The sequence below is a fragment of the Sorex araneus genome, chromosome X (assembly GCF_027595985.1).
Source record: "Sorex araneus isolate mSorAra2 chromosome X, mSorAra2.pri, whole genome shotgun sequence".
Taxonomy (NCBI): domain Eukaryota; kingdom Metazoa; phylum Chordata; class Mammalia; order Eulipotyphla; family Soricidae; genus Sorex; species Sorex araneus.
In genome coordinates, this window is record NC_073313.1 from 211726769 (window position 1) to 211753826 (window position 27058).

Genomic DNA, 27058 nt, shown 5'->3' on the forward strand with positions numbered 1-27058 from the left:
TGCAGATTAACCATGGAAGGGGAAGCTTATAAATCAGAGGAGTGACGGGATTATTGCACTTGAATTTCAGTCTATTGTCTGCACTGTTTTCTTCTCGGCACTGGTGTAAGTTCTTTCCAAACAAGGGCCTCCCTTGCAAAAGAAGACTTGCAAAGTCCCCTGTGACAGATATTTTTTGGGAGGCGAAGGTGGACAAAGACTTTCATTCTCTTTAGCTGACTATGATTTAGCAATCACGGGTAACTTGTCACTCTCACTGTCATTTATCCTGACACATTGCTAGCCTTGTTATCCTGATGGCTTGTCTGTCTGTTTCCTTGTTTTAACCCATCTCTCCTGCCACTCTTTAATAACAGCAAGGAGTTTGCAAGGAACAGTCTGTCCAGGTTCCTGCATATACTGTTACAAGCTATGCAGGGACTTGTTTTGGCAACTTGTGAACTCCATAGAGAGTGGATGCAAGCATCAGTACTCAACCTTTATCTCTTTCTAGAACATGTGCAGCTGATGTGAGGCAGAGTGGAACAAAGATTGGGAATATTGGGTTATGAATATTTCTTCTTTGGGGGATTACAAAATTTATTCCTTGTCCTGAGAGCTTTCAGCTCCTTAAATCGTGGACGGTAAAACAAATCAGTTTAGCAAACCTGATACCTGATTTTTAGTTTATTCTTAGGAAGTTCAAATATTACCCTTCCCTCCCTTGGGACAATAAACTCACTACTGCCTGTGAAGAAATGAAGCAAGCAAAGGCAATTTTAATGAAGGAATTTTAAACTCCATCATTATTTTTGGTTATGAAAATATGATCACAGCCATGTGCCCATATTTTGTTAAAAATATGCTTTCTTTATATTTTTCTCCTTAATTATTTACTGAAAATACATCAACAATATTGTTCCTATAAATATAGAAAGGCACAACTATTTTAAAGGATACATAGAATATCATTATATAAAACTTCTATTCGTGCTTCAATTATTTATATTTTCACAAGCTTTAAGGATGCAATAAAAATTTTTTCTAGAATTTTGCACTCTTCATTTACAAAGAAGGGATTTCTCTATGTCAAGATTATAATCTTTAAATTACATCATATTTGACCAAATTTATACTGATAAAAATATCTCAAAGAAGTCCATTTTCTTTCTTTTTTTGTAATGCCAGGTATCAAACCCAGGGCCTCACATTCACAATGCAAGTGCTATAGTACTGAGTCATAACCCTGGCCCTAGAAAGTCCATTTTCTCATATTCATATTCAGACTGACTATTATAACTCTTTAATGTTTACCATTCTGATGGCAGAAAACTCAGAGATATTTTAATTTTTGAATGTTTAGGAATAACATTCTTTAGGAATTCTAACTCATTCAATGAATATTAAAACAGTACTTTTAATTTTACATTCTTTAAAAACAATAAACCTTTGATGGATCTAAAACTTAAATAGATTTTGTAGAAACTAAGTCAAAAAATGAGTAGCTTGTAAAGGGTTGGAGGCCACCAGAAAGTTTTAAAAGAAAGACCTGAAAACTGTTGCCTACAAATCAAACTGTCCCACTACTTTTCTAATTAAGATATATTGGAACATAGCTATGCTCATTCTTAATATTTTGTATATAGATGCTTTCTTGCCATGTTCGCAGAGTTAAGAGGCTATTTTTTATGGAAAGAAATTGACTAAGAAAGATGTGAAAGGAGGCTGGAGCGATAGCACAGCGGGTAGGGCATTTGCCTTGCACGAGGCCGACCCGGGTTCAATTCCCAGCATCCCATATGGTCCCCTGCACATGGCCAGGGGTAATTCCTGAGTGCAGAGCCAGGAGTAACCCCTGAGTATCTCTGGGTGTGACCCAAAAAACAACAAAAAAAAGAAAGATGTGAGGGGGGAGAGAAAGAGAGGAATACGTGTTCAAGAGAGAAACTGGATATTTTTTGTGTAGAAAAAGCAGAAGAACATGAGAGACGAGAGAGATGCAGAGAGAGAGAAAGGGAGAGAAAGAGAGAGGCAGAGAGAGAGGTGTTAAATAGAGAACAGGAAAAAGCAAACTAATTTAAATCTTTTTTCTCTGATAGTAATTTTTATCCTTTGGAAAAGGTAATTTCAAAGATTATAGTTTATTGCCTTGTTTTGTCTTCTAAGAATTTTTTTCCTCTGCGAAACTTTATCCAAACTTTTACTGTAGAAAACCAACTTCTCTTTGGACTTTTTTTTTTAAACATCCCTCAGCATGACTGTTAGACTCCTCGGGACCCCAGGTCTCCAGATAGCTGTATTTGCCTCTATGATTTCTGTCACCCTTTTGGGCTCTCACTGCGCTCTACTTCTGACACTGCCACTTCTTATCTTTCTCCCACTGGAGTGGCAGGGGGAACGTGACTACCATCGCCTCCAGCATTGTGTGGCTGCTGGGTCTCAGGCAAGGCTAGGAACTCTCCCTGGACCACATTTACTATTCACACTGCCTCTGCTGCCTTCCTCTGGGCGATCACACACAGGAGTGGCTCAGCTTCATCTTCCCACACTATTGCTTTGGGCACAACTTCAGACTCTTTCAAGTCTTTAGGAGACTTTGCTTCTTACAAATGAAAAAGTCTTCGCTTTCGAGATTCCTGATATACATGTTTTAACCTTTTTGGAACTTGAGCCCTTCCTTAGGATGCTTCTGAGGATTCAGGGTTGGAGCAACAATGTGGTGCTGCTGGGGTGGATACATGTGCACCTGGCGACCCAACTCAGGACCCCATATATGCTGCGTACATGCTACCACTTTAGCTTTCTCCTTAGCCTCCTGAGAAATGGACTTCTTTCTTAATGGAAATTGGACTTCTCATAACCTGTTCCTTTCTATGTCATCACTTGTCATCCCATTGATCTTCGATTTGCTCGAGCAGGCACCAGTAACGTCTCCATTCGTCCCTGTCGCATGCTAGTGTAGCCCACTGGTATCTGCTCGCTCCACGAACTTGAAGAGCCTCAAACCGTTCTTTCAGGTTTTTGCCAAAACCCTTTCTATGTGTAAAATCAATTTTATTTTTTGGTTTTGGGGTCATACCTGTTATTGCTCTGGCCAAATTTGAGGAATGGTATAATCTTTGTTTCTTTCTTTTCTTTCTTTTTTATTTTTTTGCTTGTTTCCAGGGAGTTGTTCAGGCCTTACACTGTGCTCAGTGATCACTTCTGACAGGCTTGGAGGACTATATGTGGTGCAGGGTATAGAACCCAGGCGTGTCGCATACAGGCAAATGCCAACATATGACATTGTGACATTGCTACAGTGGTTTCAGCAAAAAATAATGTCATACAGAAATGTAGTTCTAAGAATGGGCTTCTCGCAATGTCAGAATGTTGGCTAGAAGGACTGATAATAAATGTTTTTTTCAATTATATTTAATGAGGGTTTAAATAACAATCAGAGTAACGATTCAAGCAACATGTGTGTGTATGAGTGTGTGTGTGTGTGTGTGTGTGTGTGTGTGTGTGTATTTGGGGGAAGTGCATGATATATATGGTAGTTACCAGGAGTTACTCCTGGTTCTGCGTGGGTATCCTCGGGTTCAGCTCAGCAGGAGGAGAACCTGTAAACTGACTCTAGACACAGAAGAGGACTGCCCAGTGCTAAGGCGGCTCACCCCACTTTACAATCTGTGGGGACTCCCATGGCTTAGGACAGCTCCGTCACTGGGTTGCTCCCTCTCACTGTAAAGGGCAGGATATAGTCTAGACTAGTGTTCCTGTTTCTCAATCATGGTCCTCTCCCAGCCTTATTTCCTTCCAGTAGTTCCATCCTCCCTGTTGGTCCACTAGTCTCATTCTGTGGCCTCGTTTTACACAAATTTCATCTGTGGCCCCTTGGGACTATCCTGGGCACCTGTGTGGGGCCAGGCTAAAAAAAGACCAGTCAGAGAAGCAATCGAGGTATGGAGATGATGAGGAGGGCCTTCCTGGGTCTGGGTGATAGAAGACCAACATCTGAACTTGTTTTCTATTTAGCTGTGGGTGATCAGGCAAGCCATTCTACCCCTTGTATTCTTTATTCATACATGCATAATCCTGGGATATTCTCAAAGCTTCCCATCAGGAAAAGAGTCGGTTTTCCTATTGTGACAGCAAAATTAACTAAAAATTGAAGTGAAAGGAAATAGGAAACTTTCAGTTTCATGGTTTAAGGAGTTATGAAAAAACTGGCTTAACCTACAATTTCTGAAACTTACTTGCATATAAATGAAAGTTTATTTCATTAAAGCAGTCTTCAACTACAGCAAAATAAAGGGTGACTTTTTGAGGACAGAGACATAGTACTATGGGAAGGGCAATGGCCTTGCACATGACCAACCCAGGCGGGGTCCTCAGCATCCCATATGGTCCCCTGAACATCCCCAGGAGTGATTCCTGAGGACAAAGCCAGGATTAACGCCCGAGTATTACTAGGTATGGCCCCCAAACAAAAGCAAGGAAACAAACAAAAGATGACTTACAGGTGATTCAATGTCCTCTAGGAGTAAAACAGAACAGCGTTCACATTTCAGCAGAGTTTGAGCCCGATGCATTATTTTCTTCACAATTTTCTCCAGGTCAGTCTGTTCCTCAAAGAGGTCATTAACAACCTCTAGTAAAGCCTAAAAAAGTGAAATGGATAGATTTAGGTAAAAATAGAATTAAATTAAAATGTGTGGGTTTTTAATTACATTTACTCATGGTTATAGTAAAATATAAATAAATGGCTACATTTTAAGCATTTATAATTGTTGTGACATATTTTCATTATTTTATTTTCTAAGTCTTTAACTGCAAAATATACTTGAGAATAATACCAGTGTACATAACCCCAGTGTAAATCCAGCATTGGATGCAGTTCTATCTTTTATAGCTGCATATCTCCATATAGTGTTTAGCTTTAAGCTTTCTTCCCTTTTGTCAGCTACTTTTTTAATATTAGTAGATGTCAACTCACTTATACTTGTATATATAATTTATATGATTCTTTGCAAAACATTTACTTTAGAAAATTGCTAAGTAATTCTTCACTACAAGAAAAAAAAGTTTTTTGGTCAAATTTAAGACTTTTTTCACCAATACACATGTCTCATAGAACTCTGAAAGAATTATAATTGTGAATACTAATTAAATTTCAGAGCCTTCAAAAAGAAGTATATTTACATACTCCCCATTAATTCCTCTACACAAAAAGTATTGCTCCATCTCAATCTGTCCTGAAGAACATTTAAACACTACTATATATCTCAGGAAAGAAAGCACCATTAAAATTTCTGTTAGAGTACCAGAATGAAAAGCACATGAATTAAATAAATGAAATTTAAATTCTGTTAAAAACAATAAGCTTGTTTTAAAATCAAATTGTAAAAATCTTTTATTTTATTCATCTAGGTTAGCTTGCAATTTTTGTATCATAGTGATATTTATCTAGAATTTTTAATGAGGTGAGTACTTCCAAAGATTTAAGAAGAGTGAATGATGTACAGGTGATAGATATTATACTTCCATCAGAGAGCAATCAGAAAAATTACACAGTAAGTGAATCAGCCAGAGAGCACTTCAATCACTAGAACATAATATGACATGCAATCTCAAATCCGAGCTCTAACAACAGGATTCACAGGCTTTTTAATTCACATCTATTCAGGTAGGTAGATGATGTTGATATTACCCAGGGACATGACTAGTTCTCAACTTTGGTAATTAATTTGATTTGTCCCAAAACCATTTAAAACATGTGAAAATTGCTTCTTCGAATCTGTTCAGGTAGAAAGGCAAATGAATGAGTTAAGAGATCCATGAAATGAGTCTAGTTGACTGTGCCTCTAGAAGAAAAGCAAATATCCTGGTAACATTCTCTTCAAAATGAGTGAGCAAATAGGTTGTGGGTCATGGATTGCTCTCTGATCTCAAAGGAAAGAAAAACACCAGGAGGTGAAAAAAAATTAAGTGCATCGTCACCATGGCATTAAGACAGCAAATCACTGTAAGAGGTCAATGTGCCATAATTTCATGCGAATGCAATATTAAAATGAATCTGAGTAATTACCAACGAAATTCCCGTTATTAAGGGGAAATATTATTTCCTTAATCATCCAGATTATTTGTTCAGATGAATCATATTAACTGAACAATTATTTAACTTTCCAATTTGTTGTGACTGCATGAATAGGGCCTTTGGGACCTATTTACAAGAACATTTATCTCACAGGAAAAAACTAATTGTGCCTTGAGTCTTGCACTGATAAATCACATTATACTAGTTTTATTGTTTCTAATTTAGAATTGTGGCTTACTAGCAAGTGATGAAAGTTCGTCAAATAATAATGCATACTAACTCCAGAATAGGAGAGGAGAAGAAAATCCAAGATGATATGTAATTCAACTGAAATTGGAAGTCTCTCACATAGTAAAACACTCCTTGCTTCTAGATTTGCCTTCCTAAAAGCAAATACCTGAGTTTCCTTTCCTCCAAATAAGCTTTTATTTTGTTCCTGGTTCATCCATGAAACTTTTCCATAAGTATATTTTAATATATAAAAATGTTTCTCTATATATTTTCCCCCCAGATCAACCAATACCCTAGTTCTAGATACAAACTGTATACTGACAGTTCTCAGATAGAAATTTGTAGTCCCAGTATTTTCCCTAAACTTTAGATTTCTATAACTAACAATTTACTTATAACCTTCTTTAAAATGTTAAGCCTTCTTACCTTGACCTTTAGGTAACCTCTAGGTCACAACATAAGATTTATACTGAAAAACGTTCTGTATCTGTCTGGAAAGTCATTTGGTATACTGTATTCTTCAGGTCCACTATTTACTTATGAATTATTTGCCAGTCAATGTTGAAATTGAAACACTGAAGACCCTTTCTATCTATTTTTCCCCCCAGATATGTTAATTTTTGCTTTAAATACATATCTATTAACAATGTTGGGCACACATATATTTGTAATTTTAATATCCTCCTGATGTATTTGTCCCTTTACTATGACTTTTTTCCCCCTGAATGACTTACTGAGTGATTTTTTGACTCAGTGTATCTTTTTGTATGATAGGAGTATAATCATTTTTGCTATAATTTTGGTTATCATTTCAATGAACTATCTTTTTCTACACTTTCAATCTATGTGTGCCCTTAAACCCAAATTGAGTCTCTAATAGGTAGACTCAATTATTGGATCTTTTTATTTTTTAATCATTCATCCATTACTGTATTTTTCACTTGGATAATTTTTTCCATTTATATTTAAAGTCATTATTGATCGGCAATCACTTACCATTGACCATTTTTAAAAATTAATTTCTGATGTTTTAAATTCTTCCCTTTTTTGTCTTTTTTTTCTCATTTTTTTGTAGTGGCATGTTTTAATTTCTTGCTATATTTTTTGTGTATCTATAAAGGATTTTTCACTGGAGTAATCATGAGGTGTACATAAGGCAGATTGTAGATATAATAGTTTATTTTAAGCTAATAACTTTTAACTGCATATAAAAATGCTCACTCATGGGGCCGGAGCGATAGCACAGCGGGTAGGGCGTTTGCCTTGCACGCGGCCGACCCGGGTTCGATCCCCGGCATCCCATATGGTCCCCCAAGCACTGCCAGGAGTAATTCCTGAGTGCAAAGCCAGGAGTAACCCCTGAGCATCGCTGGGTGTGACCCAAAAAGCAAAAAAAAAAAAAAAAATGCTCACTCTTACTTTGATTCCCCATATTTTATGCCATTGATGTTTTCATACTTTACAACTTTCATATTTCACATCTGTTAATGAAATACTGTACCTAGTTATTTTATTATTAAATAGATTTTTAAACTTTAATATTAGAGATAAAGTGTTTATCTATTACCACTGGTGTAATGGAGCACCATTTGGGTTCCATGCTACAAATACTGTTCCAGAGTTTTATATAGTAGAGATAATCAGGGTCCACTCGTGGGTGCTCAGACAAGAGGTGTATTACCAGATGCATGGCTGGATATGGCTTTCTGGGTCCCTGAGAGGGTGCTGCCTGTCAGTGATGAGCACCTTCTCCCCACACTAAGTTTGGCCATAAACCATGAAAGAGACTGGATATGGGCCTCCCGTCTGCTTCAGTATCTGCAGCAGCAACTGAGTTCTGCAGACCTCGCTCTGGAAACACAAGTGGCGGGCAGGTCTCCTGCTAGATCTGTGGGTGGGTTGGACTGCTCCCTACCAGTGGCTGGAGGAGTAGAGCTGTGTGCAGAGCCATCCAGCAGCACCTGAGGCACAAACACAGGGTCTCCCACTGGATCCTTATTTTGGATGGACTGTTTAAGGACCACAGTTGCAGGGGGCTGGAACTAACTATGGGACCATTTATGATCTTTAGGGTTACAGCTGGGAGTATCTCCTAGCAGTATCCTGGACTCAGGACTAGTGGCTGACTGTCACTGTGAAGGGACGTTACAGAGCCCTTTCAGGATCTCTGTGGGTTCAGACCTATCCTATTTCTTAACCGCAATGCAGTTCTTTCCTAACTCCTCTCCTTGCTTTGGCCCTTTCTCCCTCCTCCCAGCCAGTTTATAGTCACCATGGAAACCAGAATGATCTCTTTGAGAGTAAATCAAATTGAACTCAAAATGGTTTTCCAGCGATCACACATGAATAAAAGCCAGAATCCTTGCCAGGCCCAAAGGCCTTTCCAATATCTGGCCGCTTATTCACTGCCCATCTTCGTCTCCTCTTTACTTTCCAGAACACATGACCAAGTTTCCTCTTCCCCCACTTAAGATTTAAAATGTTTACTTTTGGGGCCGTAACAATAGTACAGTGGGTCGGGGATTTGCCTTGCACTCGACTGACCCACGTTCGATACCCAGCATCCCATATGGTCCTCCAAGCACCTCTGGGAGTAACCCCTGAGAATTGCCAGGTGTGACCCAAAAAGAAAATAAATAAAATGTTGACTTTTTATTTAAAGATGAAATGTAATCAATATATAGCATATTAGATTCAAGCAAACACATAATAACTTGACATAGGTGCATGTATTCAGAAATGCCAGAGACTTTCCTCTAGATCATTCCACTTGAGTCCTCCATCCAGATCATAGGGTGGTTTTGCTCTTTCACGCCACTAGATCTTTGCATGAGCATGGGATCCTTATAAAGAACTTTTTCCCTGTTCATTGAAATAAATATTTTCCTAAGCTTTACTTCAGTATCCAATATCTATTCCTTGATTTCATTTCATTTTTGTATATAGAACTTATTCCTAACTAGTAGCATATATTTTTTTATTTATTTACTTTTATTAACTCTTAGAATAGTAAATTTCATGAGGCAGGGACTTTGAACAAAGTCTTTGAAATATTTACCACACATTAAATATTTGTTGAGTGAATAAATGAATTAAGCTATACATAGGAGTTTATTAATAATACAGGAAAATTAATAATAGACTAAGCATCCCTGAAGGTGCTCAAAAAAGTAGTTGGAGAGAAAAACTATCAATGAATATTATAATACAGTATAAGTACCCAGAATAGACTAATGATAGAATATCAAGGAGAAAATAACTGAAAGGGAAAGATTAACTAGAAAGCTAAGCCTGGTCCTGAAAGATGAACAAAGCAGACGGAAGTGGGAGGACCACAAGACAGAGGAAGCACTGAAGACAGTGGGAGGGTGTGGGTCTAGGCATGAGAAAGTGAGTCAGATTGTTTTTCTAGAATTTGCAGGCAGTGTTGCTGAAGCACCAAATGAAAAGAGAAGAATGATAAGACCTCGGGCTAAAGATAAAAACTGGCTTCAAATAAAAGAAAAGGTATGATAGACTATGCCAAAGAACATGATTGGAAAGCCCGTTGTGTTCATCTTTTCACTTTGAAATTTTCATAGACCATAATGCCTAGCAAATAATATTCTTAATCAATTTAATTTACCAGATTAGTTTAGGGTTTTTAATTCAGTTTTGTTTTAGCTTGGTTTTGTTTTTGAGTTTTGGGCCACACCCAGCTGTGGTAGTGCTTACTCCTGGCTCTGCTCAGGATCACTCCTAGAGGGGCTCAGGGGACAATATGTGGTGCCAGGAAGTGAATTCAGATTAGCTGCATGCACGGCAAAGGTGTTGAATTATTGTCATATTTTGGGCAATATTCTTTCAAAAAAAATTTCAATTCAAAAATCAAACTGTGTGAGGTGGTTGAAAGCATATTTGCAATATATCTTGCTTCTTAAAACAACTATATTAGGAAAATATCAATAAACTGGGTTATTGATATATACTTACAAAGAATGAAGAACATATCTACTGTATCAGAGTTACACACTTAAGTTCCTTTTGAAAAGAAATGGGCTCCATTTCTCTACAACAATAGAATTTTAATACACTTTCTGGGTTTATACTTAAAGAAGATCTTCAACCATAAATTGAAAGATTATACAAATAAAAGAGATTCCTGAACTACATGAAGATCATCTGTTGTTTTTAAAAGAAAATGAGGGGCAAGAATGATAGTAGAGCAGGTAGGGAATTTCCCTTGCATGAGACCAACCTGGGTTCAATCCCCAGCATCCCATATGGTCCCCAAGCACAACCAGGAGTGATTCCTGAGGCAGAGCCAAGAACAACCTCTGTACACTGAAGAACATGGCCCCAAAACAAGAACAAAACAAAGCAAAAGACATAATAACTTGTAGGATGACATTGGTTTGTCCTTCCTGCCTTGCCACAGAGAGCTTATGTTTATTGGATTACTCCCACACAGTGCTCCCATTCCTCTGAGTTTATTTGTAATCTCTTTCTTTGTGCTCTGCTTCCCCAACTGGTCAATCACCTTTATCTCCTAATCAGACTTTGTTAGCTTGCAAATATTGCTTTCCTCTTCTCCTTAAGTCCTCTGCATAGCTAATTCAGAGCAAAGTCTTTTTTTGTATAGACACAGAAAGACAGTTAATACTATGCTTTTGTAACTTGGGAGTTAATTGATTCTGAATGATATTGACTCCTGAGCATCTGTTCTCTCAACTTAAGTCTCAGTTGCCCTTACTTCGTAGATCCCCCAAAACAGCATCCCAACGAGGGACTGGATGGACCCAGGGCAAGCTGTGAGCTACCCTGGTATCAAAATGGGCCAGGCCTAAGCGCCATAATACTTAACTATAAGTTAAGAGCATGGTCATGGACAGATTCTGTCATGATCCAAAAAGTAACTACTGAATTAGGACCCTGCTAGGGTTAGGAAAGATTAATCTGGCCTAAGCACTATAGTCTGAGATCTATAGCAATTTACTGAGTCCATACAAAATAACTAATAGTAAGAAGTAGAATTAAGATGTTAATTAAGATGTTAATTAAGTTATTAGACTAAGGAAAGGAGAAAATCCTTAAGTGGTATTTTGTCTTTGAGCCTGATCAGGAAGGGCTTTCATATGTTGATTATGCTACCCCCAATGTTGGGGGAGTTGTTGAGAGACCAGAGAGAGACCAAGGCAGCAAGTTGGAGTGCTGAGAGATGAGCAAGGGGGAGAGGAGGAGACAGGAATGAGGGGCTCAGTGAGATTGGAACAGGCATGTGGGGAGAATGGAATAAATGGCAACTGATCACCAATCAGCCTGGCGACCCTGTTCCCTCCTTCATGCGACTGTTGGTGGTGGCTGCAGTTTGGGGTAGGGAAGTGGCCCAAGACTACTGAACGCAGGGGTCTAGAGAGAGCCAATGAAGTTCCCTAGCTGCATGGTGATTACACAATAACTCATAGGCACTCACAGACACAGAGCTTTGAGGTTTCTTGCAGTGTTTCCTTCTACTCACCCTGCTTCGTTCATATTCTTTTCTTGAGGCAGCAAAGAGCTGAGCATTAGATATGGCGATTCCACAAAACGGAAGATACATCTGCATCACCTAGGGCACAAGAGTATTCCAGACATTAACAGGTCACTGAAGCAAATCGCACATTTCCTGCATATGCTTGATTATTTTATTTCTAATTACAGAGATTGTGTAGTTTGTTTTTATTTTATTAAAAATTTTACTACAAAAATTTTATTTTTTGGCAGAGGGGGGATCAGGGGGTGGAGAAGGGGAGTAGTAAAATCTTCACTCCATGGGGATTTTTTTTTTCTGAGTTTACTACTAGATTATCTCCATCAACTTTCAGCTAGGAGTGATAACATAAGACATACAGCCAGTCACAGATTATGAGGGCTATGATACTGGAACTGTGTCAAAATTATTTTTGCATTAATTCTTGATTCAACTGAGTATACATAAAGAGTTGTGATTTATCTGGAGTTTAAAGTTAGTTCTCGTGATTTCTTTGGAAGCCAAAGAGGCAAGACACATTTTTTTTTAATTTTTAAATTTTACTGAATCACCGTGAGATAGTTACAAGCTTTCATGTTTGGGTTACAATCTCACAATGACCAAACATCCATCCCTCCACCAGTGCACATTCCCCACCGCCAGTATCCCGGGTATATCCCCCCTTTCTCACCCTCTCCCTGCCTCTAAGGCAGACAATATTCCCCATACTCTCTCTCTACTTTTGGGCATTATAGCTTGCAACACAGACACTGAGAGGTCATCATGTTTGGTCCATTATCTACTTTTGGCACACATCTCCCATCCCGACTGATTCCTCCAGCCATCGTTTTCTTAGTGCCTTCTCCCCTCTGCTCATGAAGCAGTCTTCCAGCTATGGGGCAATCCCCCTGGCTCTTGTATCTACTGTCCTTGGGTGTTAGCCTCATGTGATGTTACTTTATACTCCGCAAATGAGTGCAGACCTTCTATGTCTGTCCCTCTCTTTCTGACTCATTTTACTTAGCATGATACTCTCCATGTTTGTCCACTTATAAGCAAATTTCATGTCTTCATCTCTCCTAACAGCTTCATAGTATTTCATTGTGTAGATGTACCAAAGTTTCTTTAACCAGTCATCTGCTTTAGGACACTCGGGTTGTTTCCACATTTTGGCTATTGTGAACAGGGCTGCAATAAATATATAGGTACAGATGTCATTTCTACTGTGCTCTTTTGCATCCTCGGGATATATTCCCAGAAGTGGTATTGCGGGGTCATATGGAAGCTCAATTTCTAGTTTTTGAAGGATTGTCCATATTGTTTTCCAGAAAGGCTGGACCAGTTGGCATTCCCACCAACAGTGAAGGAGCATCCCCTTTCCCCCCCTTTGATGGCCACTCAATGCCGCTATTGCAAACCACGACAACCAGGAGGAGACAGAGAAAAAAAATTGGAATGCTCTGCCACAGAGGCGGAGTGGGGTGGGGGGGATGGGATAGGGGGGTGGGAGCGATACTGGGTTCATAAGTGGTAGAGAATGGACACTGGTGGAGGGATGGGCTCTCGAACATTGCATGAGGGTAAAACAAGCACGAAAATGTGTGAATCTGTAACTGTACCCTAACTGTGATTCACTAATTAAAAAATCAATAAATTATAAAAAAATAAAGTGGATTAAGACCTCAATATCAGACATGAATCTATAAGGTTCATAGAAGAAAATGTAGGCAGAACTCTCCATGACATTGAAGCTAAAAGCATCTTTAAGGACAAAAAAGCACTGACCATGCAAGTGGAAGCAAACACAAACAAATGGGACTACATCAAACTAAGAAGCTTCTGCACTTCAAAAGAAACAGTGACCAAAATACAGAAAGAGCCTACAGAATGGGAAAGAATATTTACCTAATACCCATCTGATAAGGGATTAATATCCCGGATATACAAGATACTTGTCTAAGAAAAAACCTCCAACCCCATCAAAAAATGGGGAGAAGAAATGAACAGAAGTTTCCTCAAAAAAGAAATACAAATGGCCCAAAAGCAAATGAAAAAATGCCCCACATCGCTCGTCATCAGGGAGATGAAAACCAAAACAACAATGAGATATCATCTCACACCACAGAGACTGGCACACATTCAAAAGAACAAAAGACACATTTTTTTTAATACATGTACTTGTAATCAGGGTCTTTCCTGACGCCAGAACTCTGTCAGCTCTCAGACTGAAGAACACCTGTTGGGATAGACCCAGCAAGAAAGTGGCCTCAAGGAATAAAGCTCAAGTTGTGCCACTGTTCTGTACGCACCAGGAGGTATGGAAGCAGACTGGGGGAGGGCCTGATGGAAGCCTGCCGAGAAAAGGCTGCAGAGCTTTTACGTGAACACTCTTCCTTCGAAAAGAAACAGCCCACTGTGATAGCCCGACCTGCCAAACTCTTCACCACAGAGACTAGTGTTGAGCATTTTTTATGGCACTCTCCTTCTAGTTCAACTCCAGAATCCCTGATTTCAGAGAGACAGACTATCCAAAGTAACAACCTAAATAACTTTACCCCTAAACTCTTCACAACATAGGACACGGTGACAAGTGATGTGATGTTGTTTGGGGACTTCACTGAAACCCCCTCACCCTTTTCCCGGCCTCTCTTTCCTTACACACATACACACACACAAACACACACACAAACACATACACACACACACACACACACAGGTTTCCTGTGAAGAGATGCTGAGTACTATAAAACAGTTGCAGCCACATCCGAAGACCACAATGCCAAGGTTACAGGGGGTTCCCGAGAGAGCAGCAGGAGCATATCTGCTCAGGAGCACTGTGAGTTACGCAGAATCACTTGGAGAGAGAAATTATTTTGCTGAGGACTTGAAGTGCATAAAAGATAAAAAGCAATAAAAGATAAAAAGCAATTTGTCTTCCCTGTAAGTCCTCACTTACTGAAATCTTGTTTTGCTTACATAGGCCTGTTCCACTCAAACCTCTCTGACCTCTTAATTTTTGTGAGCACTGTCGAAGCTAATGCTATGAGTTTTTTTCTTAAAGACAAGAAAAGCAAAGTTAAAGCATTGGCATTGGCACTTAGACACAAATCAATGAATTGATTTTTACAGGTTTTTTTTTTCAGTATAAATTTCTTCACTTAATTTGAGACAAAGTTACTAGTATTTTTACATTGTTTTGAAGCACATACACCAAAACAAGCTAATTTTATTCTATCCTTTTTTTGTTTTGGATCCTATCCAGCAGTGCTCAATAGTTAGTACTGATTTTGTGACCGGGGATTGTTGCATTGGGTAGTGTTCAGAGGGAAACAGAGGGTTCCCAGGACCAAAACCAGGCCTCTGGCATACAAAACCTGAGCTCCGGCCAGTTGAGCTCTCTCTGGCCCTAAGCTAATATTTAATGAGGGCCTGCTCCATGGAAATACTCTTACTTCATTTATTCATTTGAGTGGCACATCAACTCCCCGTGGAGAAATGTATGAATATTTTAGAGATTGGGATCTCATTATCTTGCTCAAACTCAACACAATAACTCAGGTCATCCAATTTTACCAATGATGTTCATTCTTTACAACATGTTGTCTTCAAGAATCAGATGTGATTTCTGTCACTTTCTGTGCTTCCTTCCTACTTCCCCTCATGCCTTAGGAGGTCTGCTGTTAAGCCAGAATGAAGCTGTTGACATAAAAATGCCAAATCTTTGGCCAGAATTTCCTTGTCTATAGTCAGAGTGAGACCACTTTCAGCATCACCTACACACACAAAAAGCCCTTTTCCATTTTTTATTTTTTTCTCTGGAATGAGTGATGAAGGTGGAGGTCAGGAGGAGATAGAAGCTACTTTTCCACTTCCCCTTTCCTTCTCTGCCTTTCTATTTTTGCTCTTCTTTTTCTTTCTCCCTTCTTTCCTCTTTTCCTTCCTTCTCCACTATATGTTTGCCTTCGTGGGTCAAGTTTCAGATTTTCATAGGTCAAAAGCAGAAATTGACCAAAGGAACATGTGAGGTGTATTTTTTTAAATTATGGTGTAGACGTATTTTAGTCTATTTATGATAAAAATATTTATTAATCTTTAAACATTTAAATACTGTGTAATTTAAAATAACTTAAATTTTAAGTTGATGACATTTCTTTCATATAACTATTCTGTGTAAAGCTGACAAATTATTTAACCTCTCTGAACCTATATCTTTGTCTGTAAAATTGATTTAACTAATATTCTTTGTTTTCCTTTTTAGTAATAATATTTTGTGATAAAATGATTAAAAACAGTAGAGTTGTCACATTCTATTTGCCAGAGAAATGAAGAATTTAATGAACATATATGCATCTTAGTAAATAAACATTATAATAATTATTGATTTCAACAAAGTTCTTATTATGCTAATCATTTTATATGTATTCTATTATTTGATCCTCACAACTCCATATATTATGCCATTAGTCCCATTTTTCAAATAAGAAAATTTAGTCTTTGCAAACTTATCCAAAGCTGTTGTGAGATAATTCTCTACGGGCTCTCCCACATTTTGTTATGTCACACAAATTCATTGACTCTGATTTCATGGGTGCTTGTCTGAAAAATAGCTTTGGAAGATAGATAGCATCTTCCCCCAGAGCAAATAGCAGAGTGGCTTACCATGCAGTATAGTTAAAATCATCTTTCTCTTTGGAGCAGAGTTAGACAGGCTTCCTATATATTATAAATGATTTCAGTTGATAACATTCGGGGTTCCTCTCCTGTAACGGGAAATCCTTTGTAATCTGTGTATGATACTATTACTGAACATTTTATCTCGTCAGAATCACCATTCACATAGTGAAAAATATTCTAAGAACTTTATTTTATCTATCTATATTTGTATATATGATATACAACATAGTTCATTGGCATTTATAGTTTTGTGATAAAAGCCCTAGAATAAGTAATTTACAATTACTTATACTTGGAAAGAGACTAAAAATGTTGTTTTTATTATGTACATGCAATAAAGCTTCTAGTTTAATCAGTAAAATAAAGAAAATGTGATATAGTAAAAGTGAGAATCAGTGGAATGAGAAAAATAAATCAGTAGCAATTGCTTCAGTAAAAAAGGATACAACATATTTTTACACATATTTTTAACCATTGTTTCTAGGTCCTTTACCATGCAATTACCAAACAATTAACTATGTTTTCCTTTTCCCCCCTCTTTATCCTTCAAAATATCTCCTCCTTCTGGGGTGATTTTCTTCCCTTTTGAAGATAATCAGTTAGTCTTGGTTGTAAATGCTTTGCTTATATGTTCTATATACAAATGTCTTCAAGATACATTTTAAAAGGTAATTTAGTTGGTGACTTCATATTCAATTGAGAGCTATTTTATCCCTGTTCTTACATGACGTTATTCCTCTGTGGTGCAGCTGATGCTGCTAAAAAGCCAACAGCTCCTCAGAGACCCAGCCCCGGCAGTGAGAGCACAGGCCTAATCCATGTGGGGCCCAGCACAAAATGGTCCCCAGACACCACCAAAAATGATTCGTAAGAAAATACAGACAATAAAAATAGAGACCATCTTTAAAATCAGCTTTCAATCTAATCCTTAAGTAAGATTGGAATCTAAGAATTGAAACTCACCCTCTTTGTGTACCTTTCTTTTTTTAAAAAAAAAACAAAACCTCTTTGTCTGGGCTGGAGTGATAGCAGGGCATTTGCCTTGCACATGGCCGACCTGGGGTTCGATTCCCAGCATCCCATATGGTCCCCTGAGCACCGCCAGGAGTAATTGCTGAGCGCATGAGCCAGGAGTAACCCCTATGCATCCCGGGTGTGACCCAAAAAGAAAACAAACAAACAAACAAACAAAAAAAAAAAACCTCTTTGTCTTTCGTGACTTTTTTGGTTTTTTTTCCTGGGCTCTTAAATATTAATTGACCAAAGATCTGACCAAAGATTATTATGAATGGAAAAATATATTGTACCTTCATAAACCACTAAAAGCTGAGAGAGGGTCTTGTTTACAAAGGGAATCTTCTATCTTCTGTCAGTTGTTGACATAATTGTATATGCATAATTAAAAACTTAACATTTTTTAGGCTAAGTATGATAAGTGTTTAGAAATTACTTACTCTGTGGCTTTTTAAAAAAATATTTGTTTATTAAGGTACTATAATTTACAAAGTTATTCATAGTGCCCAACTGTAGTGCCCAACTTTACAATCAGCCATGATCAAATTCCATGTGTATAGTTTTCCTGACCTCAGATCTCAATCCCATCATGCCAGTATCAGAGATCACTCTCACCTGGGCTCTGCGGCCATATGGGGTGCCAGGACCGAACCTAGATCAGCTGCATTGCAAGACAAACACTGTAACCACTGTCCTATCACTCTGGCTCCTATTCTGTGGCTTTTATCATAAGACTACAAATACTAATTAACTATGTTGTATATTATATATAATGAAGATAGATTTTAAAAACTTCTTAGCGATATGTAAATTGTGATTCTGACTTGAGATAAAATGTTCAGTAATAGTATCATACACAGCTTACAAAGGTCATCCTGTTACAGGAGAGGAACCCCAAATGTTAGCAACTGAAATCTTTTATAATGTATAGGAAGCCTATTTAGCCTCTGCTCAAGAGAGAAAAACTATTTTAAGTATACTGCAAGGAAAACTATTCTGCTTTTTGCTCTGGGAAAACATGCCATCTATCTTACAAGGCTCCATTGTGAATAACCACATGAAAATATGATTCATAAAGTTACTGGATATCAGAAGAAACTGTATCACTGTATCACTGTCATCCCGTTGCTCATTGATTTGTTCGAGTGGGCACCAGTAATGTCTCTTATTGAGAGACTTATTGTTACTGTTTTTGGCATATCCAATACGCACGGGTAGCTTGCCAGGCTCTGCCTCGAGGGCTCGATAGAGGGGCAGAGGAATCGAACATGGGTTGGCCGTGTGAAAGGCGAAAACCCAGTAGCTGTGCTTTCGCCCCAGCCCATCAGAAGAAACAGGTGAATAAATTTTTTAAGGTGAAAATAAGAAGTATAAACCGAAACAGGGGCTGAGAAGATAGTGCAGTGGGTTCGGTGCTTGCCTTGCACTGCTAACTTGAGTTCAGTCCCCATCATCCTGTATAGTGCCCCAGCATCATCAGGAGTAATTTCTGAATGCAGAGCCAGGAGTAAGCCCTGAGCAGAGCAGATTGTGCTGCCTGAACCCCCACTCCTATAAAAGTATGGAAACAGGAGATAAGTAGATATAAATGCTTTTTGGTCTTTCTTAGTGTCATTGTAACAGATGCATGTGTGTTTGTGTGTGTGTGTGTGTGTCTGAGAGAGAGAGAGAGAGAGAGAGATTGCTCTTTCTAAAGTCCTCTGTCTCTAACAAAGAATATTAATTTGACCATCTGAATGCCAAAGGTCTAAAAAACTTTAATAACCAAGAAACTAATGAGTCTGTACACCCTTGTGCACCGCTTTTCAGCTTGAGAGCACTTTATGCACATTGGCTAATTAATCTTTACAATATCCCACTCAGAAAGGGAGTCAAACTGAAAATCATAAAACAGGAGTGAAAGTCATTTTAGCCGTGGAAACTTATGAAAAGCATCATTAATAAGCATAAAATCGGAGTATTGGGAATGTCTGTCAATATCTCTAAGGAAGACAGTAGGTATCGAGCCCTTTTAAGCTTATAACCACAGGGAAAGGCTATTAAATCCCCAGGATTTGGTCTGGTCCAATTAGACACCATTAAAGAATACTGAAGGTCTACACAGGAGATTCGCAGTGAGGAGCCTGGGGCCATCCCCATTATGGACTTAGTTTTCAAGGGAAAACAGCTTGAAGAACCACATTACTGTCAACCAAATTAATGGGTGAGAGAGCATTTGTTACCCTTATGCAATGCCCTCTCCTGTGCAGATTCTGAGAACTGCTCTAAAGGTCCTTTTCCCCAGGTTTTAACTGTGAGGCAAAGCTTTACTGAGTCTCAAAGATTGAAAGCTGGATGATGATACTTAGGACTCAAAGAGTAAATCAATGCTTCAAGTAGAGTAGTTAGAAAGATATCAAAATATGGAGGGAGAGGTTTTTTGTTAAAATTATAATACACCACTTTCTGCACCTTAGAATTAGAATTTTAAAAATTAATAAGGAGTTTTCTAGAATGCCTGAGGGTACTCCTGCTTCCATCTGTCCTGTTTCATTTATTGCAGTTTTGTTTCCATGAAAATTTCAGAGAAGACAATGAGAAGGAAATTTCAAGAATCTGATTCAAAATTTCAAATGAGTTTTGTATCAACATGTACAATGTTTGTCTAAATAACCAACTCTGGCCTTAAAAAAATGGGTAAAAACTAAGCTTTCTATTTGTAGCACTGTAGCACTGTCGTTCTGTTGTTCATGGATTTGCTTGAGTAGGCACCAGTAACGTTTGCAATATGAGACTTGTTGTTACTGTTTTTGGCATATTGAATATGCCAGGGGTAGCTTGCCAGGCTCTGCCGTACGGGCGGGATACTCTTGGTAGCTTGCCAGGCTCTCCAAGAGGGGCGGAAGAACCGAACCCAGGTCGGCCATGTGCAAGGCAAACACCCTACCCGCTGTGCTATTGCTCCAGCCCTTTCTATTTGTATATGGTATAAAGTTGTCTAAGAATCAGCACTTACAAAGAGGGTGATTTTATTTACTAAAGCTGAGGAAAGCAAGATGGTAAATTAGAGACACTCTTCTGCCTTCCCTTCTTAGGAGAAGGAATTTAGGTGCTTTTGCTTCTGTCCCTGATCATTGAAGCTGGGAATTGGATCAAGCACCCTTCCACTCCCACCTTTCTCTTTAAAGAATATCCCCAAGAGCTCAGCTTATCCAAGAGTAGAAAGACTGAGTCTAGTTTCATAGAAATAGCCTCACACCATCGTTTCTCACTCTCTTTGACTTTGGCTGCCCAGGATGTTGTATTCAAACCAGAAATGTACCTGTGATATTATCAAATAAACCTTACTTCTATTTGGCTCCATGTCTTTGCCCTCTCATCTCAAGAGATGGTTTGAAAGCTGTGGTGATGACTGCGGCAGCCTAAAATTTACTAAAAATCACTGAATTACTCATTTGAAGTGGTGCATTTTATGAGAGGCAAAATATTAAACAATTCCAAAAGTCTTATGGAGATGGATTAATTAATTTATTTATTCAATTATCCTGTGCTTAATATTTAGGCTCTTTCTGACTTTAAAGTCCTGGGATTAAACATTTACACAATTAAATCTTTTCATTCCCATGACATTTTCTTGGAATTAAGTCCCAATATTAGAAGTTGTTTTATTCAATGGACATATCACTGGTATCTCGTTGTTCGTTGATTTGTTCAAGCAGGCACCAGTAATGTCTCCATTCGTCCCTGTCACGTGCTAGTGTAGCCCAATGGCATCTGCTCACTCCAGGAACACGAAGAGCTTCAAACCATTCATTCAGGGTCTTGACAAAGATGTCTGACCATCTCAGGTGGCCAGGCGTTCTTTTGATGTCCCGTGGAATCCAGTCTGTAACAGCTCTAGTCCAGCAGTCATCTCTAAATTGAATTACGTGTCCAGCCATCTGATTTTTGACAACCTCAGCAAATGAGACAGTGTCCCTGATTTTTGACCGTCGACAGAGGTCAGAACTCCGGATTCTTTCTCTATTCCTTCTCTCACTTGAGTGAAACATGATACTCCAAGCATAGCTCTTTCAATTCTTCTTTGGGATACCCGAATAGCGTTCTCATCCTGTTTGCGTAGGGCCCAGGTCTCTGAGGCGTATGTTAGTGCAGGATGAATGTTGGAGTCAAAAAGATGTGCCCAGAGCCGGAGGTTCTTTGTTCTCTTAACCACCTCTTCGATGCTCTTGAAGGCGTTCCACGTTGCTCTCTTCTTCCTGTGCAGTTCAGGTGCCAAGTCATTCCTCATGTTGAGTTCTCGACCCAGAGAACACATAGCTGCTGCATTCGGAGATTTTCATTCCATTGAAGGCAAATGGAACATCAAGAACTAGTCCGTTTCTACAATAGACTTATACAGTAAAGTTGCAGGCTACAAAATCAATACACAAAAATCCATGGCTTTCCTATATACAAACAATGAGGCAGAGGAAAGGGACGCGAAAAAAGCAATCCCATTCACAATCGTGCCCCAGAAAATCAAGTACCTCGGAATCAGCTTAACCAAGGATGTAAAAGACCTCTACAAAGAAAACTATAAAACGCTACTCCATGAAATAAAAGAAGACATGAGAAAATGGAAACATATACCTATGCTCATGGATAGGGAGAATCAATATTGTCAAAATGACAATACTCCCCAAAGCATTATACAGATTCAACGCGATCCCTATAAGTATACCCATGACATTCTTCAAAGAAATGGATCAAGCAATCCTAAAATTCATATGGAACAACAAACGCCCACGGATAGCTAAAACAATTCTTGGGAAAAAGATGATGGGAGGCATCACCCTCCCCAACCTCAAACTCTACTACAAAGCAGTAACAATTAAAACAGCATGGTACTGGAACAAAGGCAGAGCCGTAGACCAATGGAACAGGGTGGAATATCCCTACACACAACCCCAAATGTATGATCATCTAATCTTTGATAAGGGAGCAAGAGATGTGAAGTGGAACAAGGAAAGTCTCTTCAACAAATGGGGCTGGAACAACTGGACAACCACATGCAAAAAAATGGGCTTAGACCTTGACCTGACACCATGCACAAAAGTCAGATCAAAATGGATTAAAGACCTTAACATTCGACCACAAACCATAAGGTACATTGAAGACAAGGTCGGCAAAACCCTCCACGATATTGAAGATAAAGGTATCTTCAAAGGTGACACAGAACTAAGCAATCTAGTAAAAACAGAGATCAACAAATGGGACTTCATTAAACTAAAAAGCTTCTGCACCGCAAAAGATACAGTGACCAGAATCCAAAGACTATCCACAGAATGGGAAAGGATATTTACACAATACCCATCAGATAAGGGGTTGATATCAATGGTATATAAAGCATTGGTTGAACTCTACAAGAAGAAAACATCCAACCCCATCAAAAAATGGGGCGAAGAAATGAACAGAAACTTTACCAAGGAAGAAATACGAATGGCCAAAAGGCACATGAAAAAGTGCTCTACATCACTAATCATCAGAGAGATGCAGATCAAAACAACCACGAGATACCACCTCACACCACAGAGACTAGCACACATCCAAAAGAACAAAAGCAACCACTGTTGTAGAGGATGTGGGGAGAAAGGGACCCTTCTACACTGCTGGTGGGAATGCCGACTGGTTCAGCCCTTCTGGAAAACAATATGGACGACTCTCAAAAAAATTAGAGGTTGAGCTCCCATTTGACCCAGCAATACCACTGCTGGGAATATATCCCAGAGAGGCAAAAAAGTATTATCAAAACAACATCTGCACATGTATGTTCATCGCAGCACTATTTACAATAGCCAGAATCTGGAAAAAACCCGAATGCCCTAGAATGGATGATTGGTTGAGGAAACTTTGGTACATCTATACAATGGAATACTATGCAGCTGTTAGAAAAAAGGAGGTCATGAATTTTGTAGTTAAGTGGATGGGCATGAAAAGTTTCATGCTGAGTGAAATGAGTCAGAAAGAGAGAGACAGACATAGAAAGATTGCACTCATCTAGGGTACATAGAATAACAGAGTGGGAGACTAACACCCAAGAATTGTAGAAATAAGTACTAGGAGGTTGACTCCATGGCTTGGAGGCTGGCCTCACATTCTGGGGAAAGGGCAACTCAGAGAAGGGATCACCAACTATAATGTAGTCGAAGGCCATGTGGGGGAAGGGAGTTGCGGGCTGAATGAGGGCTAGAGACTGAGCACAGTGGCCACTCAACACCTTTATTGCAAACCACAACAGCTAATTAGAGAGAGAGAACAGAAGGGAATGCCCTGCCACAGTGGCAGGGTGGGGTGGGGGGAGATGGGATCGGGGAGGGTGGGAGGGATGCTGGGTTTACTGGTGGTGGAGAATGGGCACTGGTGAAGGGATGGGTTCCCGAACTTTGTATGAGGGAAGCATAAGCACAAAAGTGTATAAATCTGTAAATGTGCCCTCATGGTGATTCACGAATTAAAAATAAATTAATTAATTTAAAAAAAAAGAACTAGTCCGTTTCTCATGAACATTGTCTTTGTGAGATTCAGCTGCTGTCAGACCTTTCCACCCTCACGGTGGAAGGCAGCCAGCATTCGTGCTGCTTGGCTGATATTTGGTGTAATGAGAACGATGTCATCAGTGCAGCGAGGTGCTGTAGTTGCCAACTGTCTATCTTCACTCCCATTCCTTCCCATTCTAGTCATTGCATGATGTTCTCAAGGGTGGCACTGAAGAGTTTTGGTGAAATGGTGTTGCCCTGCCAAACCCCTCTCTACCTTGATGATCACTTCTTTGTAGAATGGTGAGATCCCGGTGGTGATCCGTAATACAGCCCACGGAGGATCCTGATGTACTGAGTTTGAACACCCTGTTTGGCTAAGGGCTTTGATGACTGCTTCAGTCTCAACAGAATCAAAGGCCTTCTTTAAATCAATGAACATTTGACACAGCGGCATCTTGAACTTTCTCAAAACCTCAATGAGCTTGGTCACCGTATGGATATGGTCGATTGTACTGAATCTTTTTTGAAACCCAGCTTGCTCGAGTGGTTGTCCTTCCTGTAGTGTTCTGCCAATCCTATTCAGGATGACTCGAGTGAATTACTTGTAGACGACGGACAACAGACAGATCAGGTTATAGTTGATGATGTCATGGATTTCTCCCTTCTTGTACAACAGGATGGTCCTGCTGGTTTTCCATTGGGACGGAACCTTGTATTTGTACAGGTAGCATGTGAAGAAGAGTCGAGCCAGTGTATTGATGAGTACCAGCAGCAGATTCTTCTTCAGGTGTTCTTATCTGACCTTGTCTGGACTGGGTGCTGTATGCTACTTTACCAACAAAATGGCGTGTCAAATTTCGGAAGGGAGAATGCTGGGAATGACACATCCATTCTGCAGAATTTGGTGTTGGGCAGGTGGACGTGGCTATCAAAGAGATCCAAGTAGAAGTCGTGGATAACCTTTTCCATTACCCTTCTGGAAGATGTGATTCATCAAGATGTTGGAGGGCAATCATCTTGGTCTTATAGTTGAAGAAGGACAGGCGGGTGTTGCGAATACTTTTCCCAACTTCTGCTGCATCGGCCAACACTGCTGCTTTTCTCTCCTTGAGGTCTTCCTTTATTGCTTCTCTGCACAGCTTTGCGAGCTCAGACGTTAGCTTGTGATTGCCTGAGGCTCACACCAGACCACATTGGCGAATGAATATATAGCATTCATATATCAAGCAATATTTAAGTATTTTATGAGTAGTTATTTATTGGCATGTATGCACAGTTTTTCATGGACATTTTTGGGGAGCCAGAGATATAACACAGAGATCAGGGCACAGCATTATATGGGAAGTGCCATGGTTCCAAATCCCAGCACTGCATGTTTTCCCTTCCCAATACCACTGGGTATAATCCTGGTGCCCTCTGGGCACCACCAGGAAGTATGTGGTGTTTCAGATTCATTTCACAACCTTCACATGCCAGGCATGCACTCCAGTCCTCTGAATTATCAACCCTGTCATAAAAGTACATTTTCTCAGTAACTCATTTAATACACTCATAAACTATTTTGGTTAAAGGATAATCAAAGAAAATTGGCTAGAAAGATCATCCAGAGGGTAAGTCACTAGCTTTGCCTGTGGCAAATGCCAGTTTGATCCCTGGCACCATTTGTGGTCCCCCAAGTGCTGCCAGAAGTGATTTTTGAGTGCTGCCAGTGTAGTACACCCAGAGCACTGTGGCTATTGCCCCCACCTCCACCCTAAACTTAAAAAAAATCAGAGTACACTTAAGAACCACCAGGATGTTACTGGTATTTCTCAACCCTGCAAGCACTAGCACCCTGACAAAGTATTGCTTCCTTTGACCTGAGCTTCGGACCCCTGGCAAGGCTGGCTGAGCAACGCAGGGAGTTGCCCCTGTCCTCCTTAAGCACCACTTGGCGGGTTTTCCCCACCAAATAAGAACAGTATAAAACTGCATAAATTAAGATGAGCATAGTTCTCCTTTATTTCTCATCCCATTACCTCAAGAATAACCCATTTAGCATTTGCAGTATATACTCCTGGGTTGTTATTTATGATCTGCATACACATGATACCTAGCTTAAGGCATATATACGTAAACATAATTGAGATCACATTGAAAGTTATAATATAAAAAAAAGAAAGTTATAATCGATATCTTTATTGTTTGGCAATATGCCTTCACATAGTATTTCCAAAAAAACTAATTTCTTTTATTCTTTGATAAATACTCTAGTAGGTAAATGTTCACATTGATATTCTCATTGTTTTCTCTCTTGCCTATTGCAAATAACAGTCATCAACCCTCTTGTCAACTTTCTTATCACCAACTTCGCACACCTAAATATATTTTTGTTGGACAGATTACTAGAAGTATAATTTTGATTGAAGAATATATTATTTAAAAAATAGTTAACATCTTTTGCCAAATCAAACTCCAAAATAGTTCTATCAGTTTATATTTCACTAATAATAGAGTATTCATTTACGCCTACTCACATAAACATCTAGAATTATCATTTAAAATTTTTGTCTGACATACACTGTCAGTATTAATTTTTATATTTAACTTACATTTATTAGTAGTAATATTGATAATAATTTTATAATTTCAAGGTTTTAATGTTCATAATTTGATTATTATCTGTTTTTAATACAAGCTAATATGACTTTTCTGACATTTATCTTTTTTATTGCTTAGTAAGCACTTTACTTTCTGAATATATGAGCTACTTTACACTTTTGCAAACTATGAATCTTACTTGATAATTAGCAATTGTCATCATTTGATACAGTCCAATAGACTTTAAAGGCTATGACAGTTTTATCTAAGATGTATAGATATTATGGCTCAGTAAACTTGACCTACTTATAATATCTACCTATTAACGCTGGCAAGGTTATTTTTAATAGCAGATTGACCTACATATCTTATCCTGCCCATTTACTCATCCATTTGTGCTCTTGGAGTTTTTATTTTATAAAGTATCAGTTTAAGCTATAATTTGATTAAGGCATTCTTGGACTTTAGCTTTTAAAACCAAATAAAGATATAAATGCAGGAAGACACATTACA

At 38.9% G+C, this 27058-nt stretch overlaps 1 protein-coding gene across 1 annotated transcript in view; it reads right to left on the reverse strand.

Moving 5' to 3' along the window:
- Positions 1 to 27058, reverse strand: part of PDE11A (phosphodiesterase 11A) — a 447606-nt gene that overhangs the window by 249545 nt on the left and 171003 nt on the right. Inside the window, exons 3-4 of the mRNA XM_004601369.2 lie at positions 11787 to 11876; positions 4482 to 4622 (exon numbers count right to left, since the gene is read on the reverse strand). Coding sequence (XP_004601426.1) covers positions 4482 to 4622; positions 11787 to 11876 — 231 coding nt within the window. The remainder of the gene's footprint in view (positions 1 to 4481; positions 4623 to 11786; positions 11877 to 27058) is intronic.